Source organism: Eretmochelys imbricata, chromosome 3 (assembly GCF_965152235.1).
Source record: "Eretmochelys imbricata isolate rEreImb1 chromosome 3, rEreImb1.hap1, whole genome shotgun sequence".
Lineage (NCBI taxonomy): Eukaryota > Metazoa > Chordata > Testudines > Cheloniidae > Eretmochelys > Eretmochelys imbricata.
This window is the reverse complement of record NC_135574.1, coordinates 191,667,232-191,683,622: the sequence shown is the minus strand read 5'-3', so window position 1 is coordinate 191,683,622 and position 16,391 is coordinate 191,667,232. Positions and strand designations below refer to the sequence as shown.

Here is a 16,391-nt window from a genome sequence, read left to right as displayed (position 1 = left end):
GTTCACTCAATGAAAAATATTTTGTCCTTTTTTTGTATTGATGCAAATTATGAAATCTTAGAATTTGCATTTGGTGGTTTCTTCTTAAGAAATCCTTATAGCTCACTCTTCTGGTCAAGCAGTGTATTGTGCCTGTGACTCTCCCTAACAGCACACGTTCACTGAATCACAAAAAAAGGCAACCATGTGAACTATGGAGAGGGGAAAAATGAAGTGAAAATAAAAAAAAATTAAAAGACCTAGTTCAGCAGGGAACCTTGGACAAACATTTTGTGCCACTCACAGTCCTCCTTCCCGCTCTCCCCGCCCCCCCTTCCCCCAAATGCCTCAGCTGTTTCCATAGCAGGCAGCTTAGCAAACCTTGTCTACTGTGTCCAGCTGTCTTGAACAAACAAAACACCTCAGTGGTAGGCCCATCAAGTGGCAGCCTTGTACCCGAAGCTCCAAAAGATGCTTTATTGAGGCAGCAGTGTTATACAATGGTTCATTCATCACTGATTGATTAAAATCAGGCAAGCCAAATACCAAAAATCACCCAGAGTTCCCTTGCAAAAGGATAGATTCATGCAGAGTTAATTTTAATAGCCAAGTTGTGTGTATTGCCATAGTGGCTGATTAACTTGTCCTTTATATTTACAATAAATACAGACTTTGAAACAAGTGTTTCTAAAAATCTGTTATTGACAGCATAGTAAGCACACAATGTGGTATCTCCTAACTTAGAATAACAGTTGCCAGATGGCAGTACTGCATCACTTGTGCCCACACAAATCTCTTAATGAGCTTTTTTTTAACATAGAAGTATCTGAAGAGAGGATTTAGGAGTTGATGTGCAACTCAGTGGAAAAGAATTTAGTATCTTTCCATGGATCCAAAGCTGAGATCACCATCATTTGTATACACAAGGTCAATAGAAACAAAGATACCAGCAAGTAGTAGAATATTATGCAGTATTTATGCTTGGTCTTTCATAGGCAATCTCTATCTGGACACTTTACAGCTTTATTTCCTTGTGACTGTATAATTAGTGTATGTCAAGTCGTCTGGACTGTATGAAACTTGAAATAGGATCTTGGGATGAAAACTTAACTAAAAATATAGTCAAACAAGAATTTTCAGATAGAATTTAAGATTCTATAAAAAAAAAAAAAAAACCCACCCAAACTTGTGGATAGAACTCTAAAGTGCTTTACAAAGCAGAGTAAATATGATTCCCATTTCATAGATGAAGAAACAAATGAGTCCTGTAACTTAAAAATGGATCATTGAAAATAATTGCAGAAAACATTTTTAAAATATATACACTACGCTGTTTTTACTATACATCTTTCTCCAACTTCCTACAACCTTAAAAGTGTTATGAATAATGTGCTTATCTGGACCTAAGTAGTTGTTGGTAAAAGAACATGTAAACTGATAGTCTAGTGTAGGCCCCACCATTCCAAAATTTGATCTCCATAATAAGTTGTTAAAATGGGGGTTTAAATCTTTTCATGTCAGAGGGCTACTTACTTTCTGTTACCACAAGCATTTTGAAAATAAGGCTCCTCATGCATTGTTTAGTCTTTTTGCATTTATTTTTATATCAGAGAAATTCTTGTTTAAAACAAACAAAAAAAACAACCCCTTTTGTGTTTATACAGTAATATCCAATAGGTGAGAAAATTAAGTGTAATTTTGACTTTTCTGAAATATATACACACAGAGTATAGAGTTTGACTGCTGTTGACTTCACTGGGCCTGGAATTTGCCATACAAAGTATACTTTATTATTCTGCAAGTAGACTATTACAAAGTACAGCAGCCTTGGCAATGATGCCATATGGTGGGTGGCATCAAAATATGTACATTTTTACCTTTTCCCTGATCAATGCCACTTAATAGATAGCTAATATTAATACAGTATTTTCAGTACTATCTGCCAACAGCGATTGTAAAGACTTTAATGGTGACTACAGTTCTTCCAGGCTTCTTCATTTTATATTAGGCCTGCTTTTGCCCATCTGTCTGAAACACGCCTGTGTATGCTAGCTAGAGAAATGGTGTTGGCATCTTTATCTCAGAACTATGTTCCATCACGTTTTCTGACTAGAAAAGAGCCAGAATTGTTTCCTTGGCTAGTGCAGACAAGATTTAACCATGTAACATCCTGTTTTAATAAAATGTGATATAGATTAAGGTTCAAAATATTTTCAAGGGGGAGGAATGATGAGGAAGCTATACAAAAACTACTGACAGTGCATAACTGTCTCAGGACAACACTTCACAGTGCTCACCATATGATTCTGGAGATGTAGTGATAAGAGGCTATTTAGGCACAAAAGTTTGGAGCTGTTCCTCACTTTCGGGGAAGGAATGTATGTCTGAGTAATGCAGCACCTGTTATCTAAGCAAAGTGCTTGCAGGTTGTGAGGTTGCGCTCCATATGATTTTATGAAAATATGCTAATGAATGTGAATATAATGTAACTAGAATATACTTCATGCAAAAGGTCTCTTATAAGGTATCATTACAAAGCTTATAATCTACCGAGTGTGGTCATCCTATTTGTATAAATGTATCATTCTTGTATCTGAAACTAGAAATATGGAAATATAATTCTGAGGTCCTATTGTAATTATGCAAAGTGTGGGCCATTAATGGTGGTTTGGAATCTTGATGGCTCCCATCAACTAGGACAATTGACTATAGATGGCTCTGTTTACTTGCAAGCCTTCCTGTGAGTCAGGCCAGGAAGAATGAAGGCTTGGGGTCTCACAGGACATGTGACCATGTCACCTGGCACTGGAATCCATCTTCAACCTGATGCTTTTCCATTTAGAAGGAGGGATGGGGACCCAGAGACACAAAAGATTCCTGTCTTGTGCCAAAGCTATATAAGGGGGTGGAACAGAACAAAGGAGGTTCCAGTCATGAGAAATCCCCTAGTTACCACTTGAGCTGAAGCTAATAAGAACTGTACCAGGGGAAAGGATTGGGCCCAGACTAGGAAGGAGTCCAGTCTGTGAAAGAAGTTTATTGGAACATCTCTGAGGGTTTTATCTGTAATCAGTTTCTTAATGTATTAGGCTTAGACTTGCGTGTTTTGTTTTATTTTGCTTGGTAACTTACTTTGTTCTGTCTGTTGTTACTTGGAACTACTTAAATCCTACTTCTTATATTTAATTAAATCACTTTTGTTTATTAATTGATCCAGAGGAAGTAATTAATACACGGGGAGCAAACAGCTGTGAATATCTCTCTATCCGTGTTATAGAGGGCAGACAATTTAAGAGTTTATCCTGTATAAGCTTTATACAGAGTAAAATGGATTTATTTGGGGTTTGGATCCCACTGGGAGCTGGGTGTCTGGGTGCTAGAGACAGGGGAGCACTTCTTAAGCTGTTTTCAGTTAAGTCTGCAGCTTTGGGGCACGTGGTTCAGACCCTGGGTGTGTGGTGGAGCAGACTGGCGTGTCTGGCTCGACAAGGCAGGGTTCTGAAGGCCCAAACTGGCAGAGCAAACGGGCTCAGAGGTAGTCTCAGCACATCAGGTGACAGTCCCAAGGGGGTTTCAGTGATTGAATCCATCACACTGGTCACTAAACTCTTATGGTTAGAAGGAAAATAATACAATTCCTTTATTTTTTAGGATGATTTTGACTTGGACTGTTATGCTGAGAGACAGCAAAGCCCCACTGTAAGTGGGGATTGTGAGGGCTGGATAGACTTTCCCAAAATGTGCCACTCAAACCAGGAATACTACTTGAAGCTGGAAGAGCTGAAGAATGCCCACCTGGAGACGATGGCAAAACTGGAAAACATGTATCGGAATAAGCTGCATTTGAAAGGAGTACAGCCCCTGGACAATAAGGATGCTGCTCCTAATTTGTGTTATAGGTAAGTTTAATAATTATCTCCGCTTCTGTATTGCTTTTCATCTGTGTCAGAGTACACAGCCAGAAGGGACTACCAGCTCATTTAGTCTGATCTCCTGTATATGCCAGGCCACTAATACCACCCAGACACCTTCACACTACGAGCAACAACCAGAATTAGACCAAAGTATTACAATCCTCAGGAGATTAAAGTATTGTGAGCGACAGGCAAAGAACAGGAGGGACCAAGGTGCACCAGTGCCCAACGTCCCTGTAATGGCAGGGATCTGATGAAGTGAGACACACACCCAGATGATCTCAATGCACATTGCAAATATTAATGAACACTGCACTCTTTTGAAGCAGGGAAGTATTACTATGCTCATTCCACACGTGGATTCTGAGGCACAGAAAATCTAATGACCTAATTTTCAAAGGTGCTGAATACCCTTAGCTTCCATTGAATTTACATCTGAAAATCAAGATATAAGCGACTCCCTGAAGGCCACACAGTAAGAATGGCAGATCATCATTTGTCCAAAGATCTAAAACATTTTGCAAGTATTAAGTAAGCCTCACAACTTCCTTTGGAAGGGTAGGCATTATCCCTATCCTACAGATGAGGAACTGAGGTTAAAGTGACTTGTCTAAGGGCACACAGTGAATACTGACTCCCATTCCTCTGTCTAGCCATCATGTTTCTCCTCTAGTTCTGTCTCTTACGAAACAAGAACCAAATCCTATCAAATATTATTCTTGCCTTTCAAGCGATATCCCTTCTCTATTTGCAAGCACAACCATATATTATATTAATCTTGAATATTTAAACCACATGCAGACTCTGGATGGAGGACTTGTTTGTTTTACAACAGCGGTACCCAAATTTTTCAGGGTAATGATCTTCCTAACCCTGCCCAGCCCCACATCCCACTCCCCGGCTGGGAGCGGAACTGTGACTCCTGGGGCGATGGTGGGAAGGGTCGTGGACAGGGCTGGGGGTGGGCCTGTGGCCGGGACCGGAAATAGAACCACAGCTGGGCTGCAGTGGGAGCCAGCTGTAAGGCCCACAGCTAGGTGCCGAGGCTGGGGATGGGCCCAGGCGTGGGGACGGGAGCCAAGGCCAAGGCTGGGGATGGCCCCAGAGCAGAGTTGGGGGCGGGGCTGGGTGGCACTCACTCCCCACCCTTCATGGGGGCTGGCCCGGGCCCACCAGGCCCCCCTGAACATTCTCCCCCTCCCCCCCTTAGGGGGCCGTGCCCCACAGTTTGGGGACCTCTGTTTTACAGTAAGGTTCTTTGCTATTAACAATGCTATTTACAGCATCTCTTCTATAATACATTTCAGAATGAAATATTGTCTGTGACCCGATAAACAACGGAAAAGAAACTTGCGACATTGCTAAAACAGTTCAATATAGACTTCTAGTGCTTGGTTAAAACACTCTTCTCTAGAACCATGTCTTTTGCCCCAGCAAAAAGTGACTAAAATGGATACCCCTTATTTGGGCTTCTTGTAGAGTAGTTGAACCCTAAACCTTGTCATAAAATTATTTTCTGGTTATTGTACATCACTCCTAAATATCTTAATGGGCCTAGTTCTAAGCTATTCTCAATATATAGTAAAAGCTGTGTTATACAGCACTTTACCAACCAGAAACCTCTGTAAACCAGCATTTCTGATCTTCATTGAAAGTCCAGTTTATAGTCCGGTTAGGAAGCCTGCCAGCCCCGTGCTACCTGGCTTCATGTGGCTCCCGGAAGCGGCGACATGTTCCTGCTGCTCCTAGGGGGAGAAATGGCCACGGGAGCTCCATGTGCTGCCCCCGCCCCAAGCGCTGGCTCTGCAGCTCCCACTGGCTGGGAACCGTGGAGGCAGCACACAGAGCTGCCTAGCTGCGCCTCCGCCTAGGAGCCGCAGGGAAATGTCACCGCTCGTGGGGAGCTGCTCAAGGTGAGCGCTGCCCCTCCACACCCCAATCCCCGGCCATGAGTCCCCTCCCGCACCCAAACTCTCTCCCAGAACCTGCGCCCTGCACCCCCTCCTGTGCCCCAGCCCTGAGCCCCCTCCTGCATCCAAACTCTCTCCCTCTTAGTTAATTGGAATTTTTGACTTACCAGCACCCTCCATTACCCCAACATGCCAGATAACAAAGCTTTTACTGTATTTGAACTACCAGTCCCAGCCAGAGATGATGCATCTGGTGGTGGTTGTTGATCTTAAAATGGAATTTTTTTTTTAAATGCTTATTGTAGTAGTGTCTTAATGCCTCAACTAGGTCGGGCATCTCTTGTGCTCGGTGCTGTACACACACAGAGTAAATATGAGTTTCTGCCTATCCCATGCTGCCCAACCGCCACTCTCTTGCAAAAAGTGGAGTGATGCTGCTTTACCATCTTTGGTAAAGTGCCTTGCGATTTACAGATGGAGAAAAAGAGTGGAATGATTTATTGCTGGCTTTCGTCTCAAGATTAAACCTGTTACACCCAAAACTTCTTTTTTCCTTTTTTAGATCAATATGGGATAAGAGCTCATTTCAGCCTCTGAATTTGCATAAATCTTTTTCTGAGCCTGACTTAAATAATCTGTCCTATTCAAGTTTATGTGATGGGTCTGATGCAGAATTAGAGTTGGAAGAAGAAAATGGTAGTGAAACTCGGTCACTGACATTTGCTAAGGAGCAGATTGAGAAAATGTGGGATGGGTTTTCTGTGGAGGACTATGTCTATCACACTAAACATAGTTTACCAAATTCACCAACATTCAAAATGATGGGGAAGAAGCAGAAAGAGTGGTCACCAAAGGTCACTGTGCCTAAGCCTTTCCAGATGACTATTCGAGAAGCTAAGAAAAAACAACAGAACGTCAAATCAAAGTCACAGATAGAAATGGAAAATAATTTACTGAAGAAACAACTAGAGGAAGAAGCAGAGTGTCAAAAGAAATTCAGAGCCAATCCCGTGCCTGCTTCTGTCTTCCTTCCACTCTATCATGAAATAATGGAAAGAAATGAAGAACGCAGGAAGTTTGTGAAAGAGAGAAGCAAAGATATTCTTTTGGCCACTCAGAGACCATTTCAGTTTATCAAGAGGGAGGAGCAAAGGAAAGAAATTAGGAAAATGCAATTAAAAGACCTTTCATTGCCTGAAAAGAAAACAAAATTATTCCAAGCAAAACCTGTCCCTAAATCTGTTTACAGTCCAGCCATTAATGATAAGTTAAAAGAAGAAGAGCTCTATAGAGAAATTAGGATCCAAATGAGAGCTGAAGAGTTGCTACATAATTCATCTCTTCCCAACAGCAGACTGGCTCGTAGAACTATATATAAACAGAGGAAACAAAAGTGCAATCAACAGAAAGAACTGGAGCATAAACCAAGGATCAAATCTAGGGTTCCAGACTTTGAAACACTACACCAAAAATTCCAGAATAGGCTTCTGAAACAGAAACATGTGAAACACATCACAGTTTGTGAACCCTTCAATCTTCGTACTCCACGTATCCCATCCAACAAAGGGAAGATTCTGCAGGACATTCAAGCAGATGAAGAAAAATTAAAAGAAACACGCTGGCCATACGCCTCTCCAAGATGCAAACCTCGAATGAGGTGTTCAAGTGCAAATTCATCTCCCTTGGGACGTGAGGAATCTAAATCTCCAAGAAACACAGAGTCTACGAAAAGACGAATACAAGCTATAAGGTGAATAGCTCAGTAGTATGTTACATACAGTACAAGTTACTTTATAAATCCTTGACTGTTAGTTTATGCCACTGTTAGTTTATGCCACCAAATATTTAATTCCATATTTTTTTTCATTACTGCTACAGTGGTTATTTTTGTCTTTTGATGATGTTTTCTAGCTGCTGTAATACACTTTCTTTTCCCCCACAGACATTTGAGGAAAAGGACTATAACAGCCTATTGGTTACCAATACATACCTGAAGCCCCCACTTCTCAAATGAAACATAAATATTCCATTGTCTTGTCCCACCCTTGTTTCCTCCCTGCTCTTCTCTGTTGAATTACCTTTCACAGATCCTTCCTTATGTTCTCTCCAGAATAAAATTAATTCAGTGTTAGTTTATTTTTCCACTCAGGAAATCACTTGAGGAAAAGAGAAAGCTGGAAGAAGAGCAAAAAAGGATCAGAGCAAAGCAGAAACAAAGAGTGAAAAAACTGCAAACACTTATAACAACCCGGGCTGAGGCCAATGACCCACATCAGAGCCTAGCTCGGATGTCTAAATCCAAATTAAAAATAATCAGGTATTCTGCTACATCCCCAAAATCCTGAACCTCTAGATGCAAGTTGTATGATTAACATACAATCCAGTAACAGTATAAACCATGTTAATGTAACTATTCATGTATGTCATAAATTAGACATTGTCAAAAATTCTAGGTAGAAAAGGGTATGAACAAATACAATATTTTGATCAATCAGGAATTGAGAACTGGTGTCCATTTTGATTAATTCAGGTTTATATGCTGTTCCTTAAATTATTATACCACAAATAACAAGGCAGGCTTGTTTTTAAACCTGCATATAATCTGAAGAGGGAAATAGGAGTTCTCACTAATAAACACTATTAAATTAACATCTAGCTAGTACAGTTCCAGCTTTAACTCCACTCTTACAACTTTCAAATTGCCAAGGAAAAATACAACCATGTTTTCTCTTTATTTTTTAAAATTTAACTTCATATTTATGTTTTTATTTTGGGTGTCTTCTGCTTCCTGATTGCTGAGCAAATATCTTTTTTTTACTCTGATTTGGGAGTCAAATCTAATGAGAGCAGGAAGTGGGGCAGAGCTATTACATGACTCTGGGCAGCGACAAGGCCAGAGACCTTTTTCTAATGGACTGTGAATCAGAGTACTGCTGTGGGGGAGGGTCCTTATGAAAGGTGCTATAACTTAGCAGTTAGACTAGGACAGGACTGGGACTCAGGGGAGGTGGATTCTAGTCCAAAGCTGCTTTGTGACCTTGGGCATGTGACTTTTAATTCTAGGTTTTGGTTTCCCCTTCTGTAAAATGCTGAACAGTTTTTTCTTGCAGAGTAAATGAATGAATATTCATTAATATTTGCAGTGTACTTTGAGATTGTTTCACATATTTAGTCATCTATCCTAAGTATTTATTATTATTATTTATTATTACTATTACATGGAGGAGATGATAGCAGCATTAACAGGTGGTTGTTTATACAATTCTGTAGATATGCAGGATGCTTTAAAAATGACATGGGAACTCTAAAGATGTCTGCTCTGCAACTAAAAATGGAAGGCACCTGGACTTTTTCTGTTTTTGAAAGATAAATTAAAATGTTAAGCCCAAAACAAAAAAGAAAGATGTGGAACTCTCATTAGTTGAAACATTTGAGAAGAGATATTAACACTTCTTAAAGTACCAATCTTCCATGGTATATTCTAACTTCACCAGCTCTTCCAAAAGCCTCCAGTTTCTTAACTTTTTGTAGAAAAACAATTATATGGAATGGCTATCAAGATGAGAATGCAGCAATTAAAGGAAGTTCAATATAAATTGAAAATCCTAAAATGTATAAAGTGCGCACAAGTTAGAGCCCTGAAGTTATGCATTTAAACTCATTTGTAAGGACATCTACCTGTTTTTTTCCAAATGGATTACATCAAAAAACATTAAATTTTCTTTAATTTTCCCACTGTCAAAGGTACGTTGTTGCTGTGGTAAAAGAACTTGAGGCAGTTAACCTAGTGCATAACCAATATAAAATACATAAATTTTGACTTTAAAAACAACTGCACAATGTTCTGTTTGTCACAAGCAATGTAATTTGCAGTTACTCTAGGAAGTTGCATCTTGTAGCATAGCCTGGTCTTTCTGCTACCAGTTCTATAAATAATAACTAAAGACAATCAATTTAATTTCTGTGTCATGCTATATTTATAATAGGAAACATGAGAAGCAGAGAATGCAAGAGTATCTGCAGGAGCGGGAAGAAATGGAAGAAAGAGTAAACCAGAGGCCATTGCTTTTGGAAAGAGCCACTCAGGTTGTCTTCCTACCTTGCTCTCACTCCTCAATTAAACTCATCTCCGAATATTGCCTAAGTCAATACAAGTGTCAGTGTTGAATAGTTTTTAGAGGGTATCTGAAAACTTTTGTAGGCAGGCATGTCAATTCCCCTCTGACTATAAAACTCTGCCTGGTACCTGTCCCTATGCAAATAAAATTATATTACCATGTATTCTGGCCCAGCACTCGCTGCTGCCTGCCTGTTTAGAGGGGTGTGAGCCATCTTCCAAACATGCATTTTTTTCCTCCGTTCTGGCTTGTGTGTGAGGTGAAGAAGGGATACTGTGTAATAAAACCGTAATTATGACTTCATTATTTTCCCCATAAACACACAACATGCCGTGCACTTACCCTGCACATGAATGTGAATGCTGAATATTTGGTAATGTGACTGAGGTTGTAATTAAGGTTTTGCATTATTAATGTGATGTATATAATTTCCTTATCTTGGAGGCAGAAGGATGTTCTCTGTGGCAGTGCAGACTTTGTTACTGTCAGTGAAAATGGGCTGTGTGGCCATTAGGTCACAGTTAAGATGTACCTTGTAAATAGGCATTTCCTCCTTTTAAGGGTTTGTGTCTTGGGAAGATGTCTCACTACCAATACTTTGTTTAAAAGGAAAAAGTGTTTTCCCCTGGACTGGAGTTGAGAGGTGTGTGTCTGTGGAGTGAAAGCTCTTTGTGTGTCTTTGAACATTGTGATGCATTGTGAGGCAAGTAAGTTGAGGTTGATGTGGAGGTGTATCTGAGCTTAACTGTCTTCCTGGATTTTTAATGATTACGTTTATAGGAAATGCACATGAACCACTTTATCTCTAAGTTGATTAAGGGGGTTGTTGATTAAGGGTCCTCTCCCAGAACTAATTCATGTCTAAATGAGGTCTATTTACTGCTTAGTAGCTTTCCTGTGCCATGAACAACTTAGGAAACAGACCTGACCGTCATTAGAACAGATAAGTGTATTACCCTGGAGGCATCACAGTAAGAGCTAGCCAACAGTACTGATCAGATGTTTCATAAGGTTTGTTTGAAGGGAAACTACTACTGTTAAAACTAGTAATACAAATATGCAGCAATTAAATGATCGATTGTGACTTAAAATAATCTCTGGAGGCATGAAGAAGCAACGACTGTGGGGGCTTTTTCTGCTTGTATGAACTAAAGCTTATCTTCCTCACTCCTATCTCACCATACAAATAAAATCCATCCTAATAGATTATAGTCCAGCCTAAATGGCATGAGATTTGACTTACTTATATGTACCACACTCAAGCCTCTGTTGTCCCAAATGGAATTGTCATTGGCTAGTGGGGTTGCTCTGTCCTTTGAGGAGTGTATGAGTAATACTGCCAAACAAGGTCAGAATATAATGGTGCTGATAATTTAATCCTGTTTGTAATGTTAGCCCATAACCCTGGAGTACATTACAGAATATTCTCTATGTATCCTTTGCACTGAGGAGCAAACCTTACATCTCTGCCCCCTTTATGATGGTATGAAAAACTCCAAATACAGCAGAAACACCATGTTTCTGCTGCAAAGAGGGTTAGGCAGAAGAGGCTTCTTCCGGGAGGATTCTGCACTATTTCTCCCTGCTGTGGAGCAGAGCTCTGTGTTATAACACAGGAGAAAGTCGTATGTGGGCATGTTGAGGGTGTGGGTCCATGCACAGCACACTTCAACAGGGTCACAAACCCACAGAGCGCAACAGGTGATATCTCTCCGTCAGGCCTGTCTGGGCCATTGCCTGGGACTATCTATGAATGTGGGTTTGCATCCCACCCAACCTCTGTGCCCTTCCCCTGGGCAAAGCCCTCTTACACAGGCTTTACTTGCAGGTCTGTGTACTTTTCAATAGCATTCTAAAAGAAATTCTGCCATTTCATATTCACACTGAGTATCACGCTGAATTTGATGGGATTCCGATGGCATAGGGCAATGTTCTCAATCAGGGATATGCGAACCACTGGGGGTACTCAGAGATCTTCCAGGGGGTACATCACCTCATCTAGATATTTGCCTAGTTTTACAACAGGCTACATAAAAAGCACTAGCAAAGTCAGTACAAACTAAAATTTCATACAGACCATGACTTATTTATACTGCTCTATATACTTAGTATACACTGAAATTAAGTACAATATTTATATTCAAATTAATTTATTTTGTAATTATATGGTAAAAATGAGAAAGTAAACAATATTACAGTAATAGTGTACTGTGACACTTGTATTTTACATCTGATTTTGAAAGCAAGTAGTTCTTAAGTGTAGTTTTAAGTGAGGTGAAACTTGGAGTACACAAGACAAATCAGACTCCTGAAAGGCGTACAGTAATCTGGAAAGGTTGAGAGCCACTGGCATAAGGTACTATGCAACCTAATTTAGGGTATTAGAATCTGGCCCTTAATAATACATTAATGTTTAGAATGCTGTAATTTTTTTTTTAATAGAAAAATGCCAGAATAGCAGCAGAAAAGCATTACTCTGATATACTGAGAGAACTGGGGATTTGTGAGGACTTCCTTTCAAAAAAAAGTCAAACTGCTAAATTGCTGGACCACTCCAATGCTAAAGGCTTTGGAAGCTGCACTGAAGACAGAGAAAGGTAATAGTTACCCGTGGTTTGTTGTGTCAGTTACACACCTAGTGATAGCAAGTTAAGTTGTTTTTTAGTTTTAGAAGACAAAATTAGTTGTATTTTGGAGGTAACTATTTGGCTGCATATAGTTCTCATTTTAATAGTGTCGGTGTTTCTATAAAAAGTTTAATTCACAAAAGACAATGAAAATTATATGCTCACACAGTAAATTTGTAATCCAATATCCTCTTAAATATTTTAACAGGGGGTATATAACTTAATGCACATTTTTAAAAAAATACATTGCTTTTTCTCCCTAAGTTTTATTTCTGAACTTTTACCAGAAATCCGGGCAGGTTGCTAGGGAGAGATTTTTTTTTGTGTGTGTATAGAATGTTGTTGGGGTGTTTTTTATAAAAATAAATATTTTTAAAATGTTTGTTCATTAAATACTTGGATAAAATATATTTGTATGCCAACCCTGCATAGCTGTTGCTGGAATTTGGGGGCCTGTGCAGGGCAGCCAGGTCTATAGTGTGTCCTACATTGCCACTACCGAGATCCAGGGACCGTTGCTTCCTGCAGAATGGGACACAGGCAGCATGGGGGGGCTACTGCAGCTGCTCTGCAGTGTAGAGAGAGGAGGCCTTCTTCCCCATAGTTAGAGCCCCTGAAATTCTTATTTTCTATAATTTTTTGTTTTATTTTTCAAGAGTTTCATGTAGTTTCTTTTTATCCACACCGGGGGGACAGGGAGGGAATGGGTGGAAATCCCGGGGGGCTGGGTTCTGCCTCCAGGAAGGGAACAGCAGAATGTGAGCCCACCCACATTCTCCCCCACAGGCTCCTGTCCTGTGAAGCTGGGCCCAGCACCCCCTCCAGGCATTACAACCTGGTGCACAAGGTCGCAGCACTGCTCAGGTTTGGCCTGGCTGCCTCTTTGTCAGGAGGTGTTGCCAAATTTGTGAGAGTGGTGCTGCAACCCCGGGTACAGGTTGCAACTTCCAGAGCAGGCAGCTGGGCTTAACCTCATGGGACAGGAGCTGCTGCTGCAGAATGAGTTTGCTTTTATTCCATGGTGTCTTGCATTTGTGAAAAACAGGGGGCTCTACCCATAGTAAATACCTGCCCCCCACCCACATAGAGATTGACTCTTATTGGCAGGATTTGGGCCGGAGTACTCGAGAGTTTTATTCCTCTAAAACCAATTTTTAAAAATCCCCAAGATCAATAAATGCAAATCTTCATTTTTTTTAGTCTTAATGAAGATAAAGTTCAAGAAGGAGAATCCTGTGATGGGGAGAAGGTAAATTCGCAATCTGACCAGTCTTGTGGGGAGGCGGAAGAGGAGAAGGCAAGCTCTCAGTCTGACCAATCCTATGAGGAAGAGGAGAAGGCAAGCTCTCAGTCTGACCAATCCTGTGAGGAAAAGGAGAAGGCAAGCTCTCAGTCTGACCAATCCTGTGAGGAAGAGGAGGAGGAGGCAAGCTCACAGTCTGATCATGATGATGAGGATGTTGTGGAATGTGAGGATAAATATGAAGATGGTTTAGAAGAAAAACCTAGTAAGGCTGAAGCTAACTGAAAGGAAGGAAGACAGACTTACTTCTCTTATTGCCTTGGAGCTCAACACACATTTCATTGCTGGCAATGGGTATATGCTAAAGAAAAACCTGACTCTTGGTGCTACAGACATTTTGAACTGCATACATGTAGGTCTTGTGTGAATTTCCATTTGTTAGCATAATATAACTTCTAATGCTGAATTTGCTTTTTTTCCAGTAAGAAGAAATTATCGTTACTCATTTCCATTAGCAGTTACACTTGTTAATGTATGCTTTATCCTAAACTTTCATTGCATGAACACATTTCTGTGTTCAGAAATACTAGCCACGGTTTAAAACTCACTTCTTCCATTCCTTTTGGCTAATACGTAGGCTTTTACATTTCCAGCTCTTTGCCTTCATGCTGACAAAACAGGGTGGGAATGAGTCATCAGGAAGGAGAAACAGTGGTGTTACTCCATAAGCAAAGATTTTAGAGCAGCATTACCTCTCATTTCAGCACTTCTAGGATCTGCTCAGTTTTAACTAGCCCTGAATATATTCTCCCATTATGGCAGTGGAAATTTGGGTGTAACTCCCATTAAGAATGATGATGGGAATTTCTTGTGTAAATCCTCTGGCCATCATTGGCGGAGTGGTAGCCAGGGACATCAAAATAACAACTTACTATGCAGCTGGACTATCCTTGTGACTGCTTAATGAATGCTCATTTTAATATAATTTATTAATAGCACCCCACATACTAGGGCTCTTGGGACACTGAACAGGATAACAAAACCATCACTAATATACAATAAACACATATGTCTATAGGACTTTGTAATGCTAAAAGAGGGGAGGGGGAATGAATTTGTAGCATGAACTTCAGAAGCAGAATTTGTATTTTTGTTATACTGTGGATTATGTATTAGAACAAATGTCTAATCAAAGCTCCAAAATTGTGTTCTCTGTATAATATCTTTAATTGCTTTTGTTTTAAGAACCATTCCAAGATCACATGAAATAATTCATTATAATGTAATAATGAACATTAATTTTAATCTGCAAGATAGTTTCTTTATTGACATAGTTAACAGATACTGTAAATCAAGAAATTATTATGTGTTAAAAATACAACACTTGCAACTGTTTAAAATTTTTTTTGAGTGAGTAGAAAAAAAGGGGTTTAGTAAACTTAAGTAGTCCTTCTCCCTGTATTTGCTACTCAGCCCATCAGCTTTCCTCTTAGGCTACTCCTGAAATAAGAACCCAAGTGAAGACATAAATGCTTCATATGGAGAGCACCTTCTGGTTCCCTCTCCTATTCTGTGCCTGGCCTTCCTACTGTTCTCAATCATTGCCAATGTAGGGACGGAAAAGAGAAATATATCTGCATAATAAGCAGCTGCTGAAGAGCTTCAAATAATAGTTTGCAAGCTAAATAAAGGATGATGCAAAATATCTTCACAGCACCTACACCCAAAACATCTTGGGTAACCAGCAAATATTAGTAAGTTGCATTTTTGTCTGAATACTGAATGTACAGTGGTTTCACACACTTTTGTAATCAAGTAGTAGGGTTTTATTTTCCTTTTTTCTGACAAGTTTTGCAATACTGTTAGATTATTTCTTATTTGGTTAGATCTGCATCAGGAGACTCACTAAAATTTGAATTCAGATGAAGTATATATATAATTGTCATGTTTCTAACAACTCTGAAATTTTAGCACAAACATGTAAAATTTTGAAAAGGTTAAATTTAATACTTCGATTTTTTTTAAATAAAATATTCCTTTGGTGAAGTGTATAGGTGTAAATATAGTAATATAAAATAAGCATATGTTAATACCGGACAATGAAGTCGCAGACGGTTCAAAATCTCTAATTAGGCTGAGAAATGTTACACTGCAAACTCAAGAAACTGATTTGTTTGGGTTTTAAATTCACTTGTTCATCCTTCCACGATCAGAACAAGATTTTTCAGCTTCAGTTTTTTCTTTGCTAATATTGGAGGCAGTAGTGAAGGTAGATTTTGCTGATGCACATTGTTAATGCAGAGTTGTTTGCACATCACGAGCTGGGATATTTGTGTTGCTGTATACTTAGTATGGAATGCTGATGGACTTTTACAATGTGGTGCTACTCAGAAAGTGACTGTAAAATGGCACTTTCTTCTTCGAGTGCTTCCATTCCATGCTAGGTGTGTGCATGTCACGGGCACTGGTGCCTGAGATTTTTTTTCCCTCAGCAGTATCCACTGGGCTAGCTCTAGCACTCCCTGGAGTCGTGTTGGGCCACTCATCCTTGCACAAGCCAGTGATGGCACCACCAACTCTGCCTAGAGTGCCTAATCCAG

General features: G+C 39.9%; 1 protein-coding gene across 2 annotated transcripts; it reads left to right on the top strand.

Moving 5' to 3' along the window:
- The first annotated feature begins 3,675 nt into the window (after positions 1 to 3,675).
- FAM161A (FAM161 centrosomal protein A) lies at positions 3,676 to 16,153 on the top strand. Of its 2 annotated transcripts, XM_077813991.1 has the most exons (6): positions 3,676 to 3,878; positions 6,366 to 7,553; positions 7,953 to 8,120; positions 9,790 to 9,889; positions 12,364 to 12,518; positions 13,749 to 16,153. In XM_077813991.1, the coding sequence occupies exons 1-6, from the start codon at positions 3,718 to 3,720 to the stop codon at positions 14,074 to 14,076; spliced, it is 2,100 nt and encodes a 699-aa protein (XP_077670117.1). In that variant the 5' UTR covers positions 3,676 to 3,717; the 3' UTR covers positions 14,077 to 16,153. The 2 variants fall into 2 exon arrangements, with proteins under 2 accessions (XP_077670117.1, XP_077670118.1); XM_077813992.1 differs by lacking the exon at positions 7,953 to 8,120.
- Positions 16,154 to 16,391: the final 238 nt, after the last annotated feature.

What these genes read in the sequence shown, in the direction of transcription:
- FAM161A (XM_077813991.1), top strand. Translation starts at nt 3,718, where the DNA reads ATGTGCCACTCAAACCAGGAATACTACTTGAAGCTGGAAGAGCTGAAG. An exon ending in GCTCCTAATTTGTGTTATAG is followed by an intron (nt 3,879 to 6,365) that starts GTAAGTTTAATA and finishes TTCCTTTTTTAG; the next exon opens with ATCAATATGGGATAAGAGCT. An exon ending in TTTTGGAAAGAGCCACTCAG is followed by an intron (nt 9,890 to 12,363) that starts GTTGTCTTCCTA and finishes TTTTTTTAATAG; the next exon opens with AAAAATGCCAGAATAGCAGC.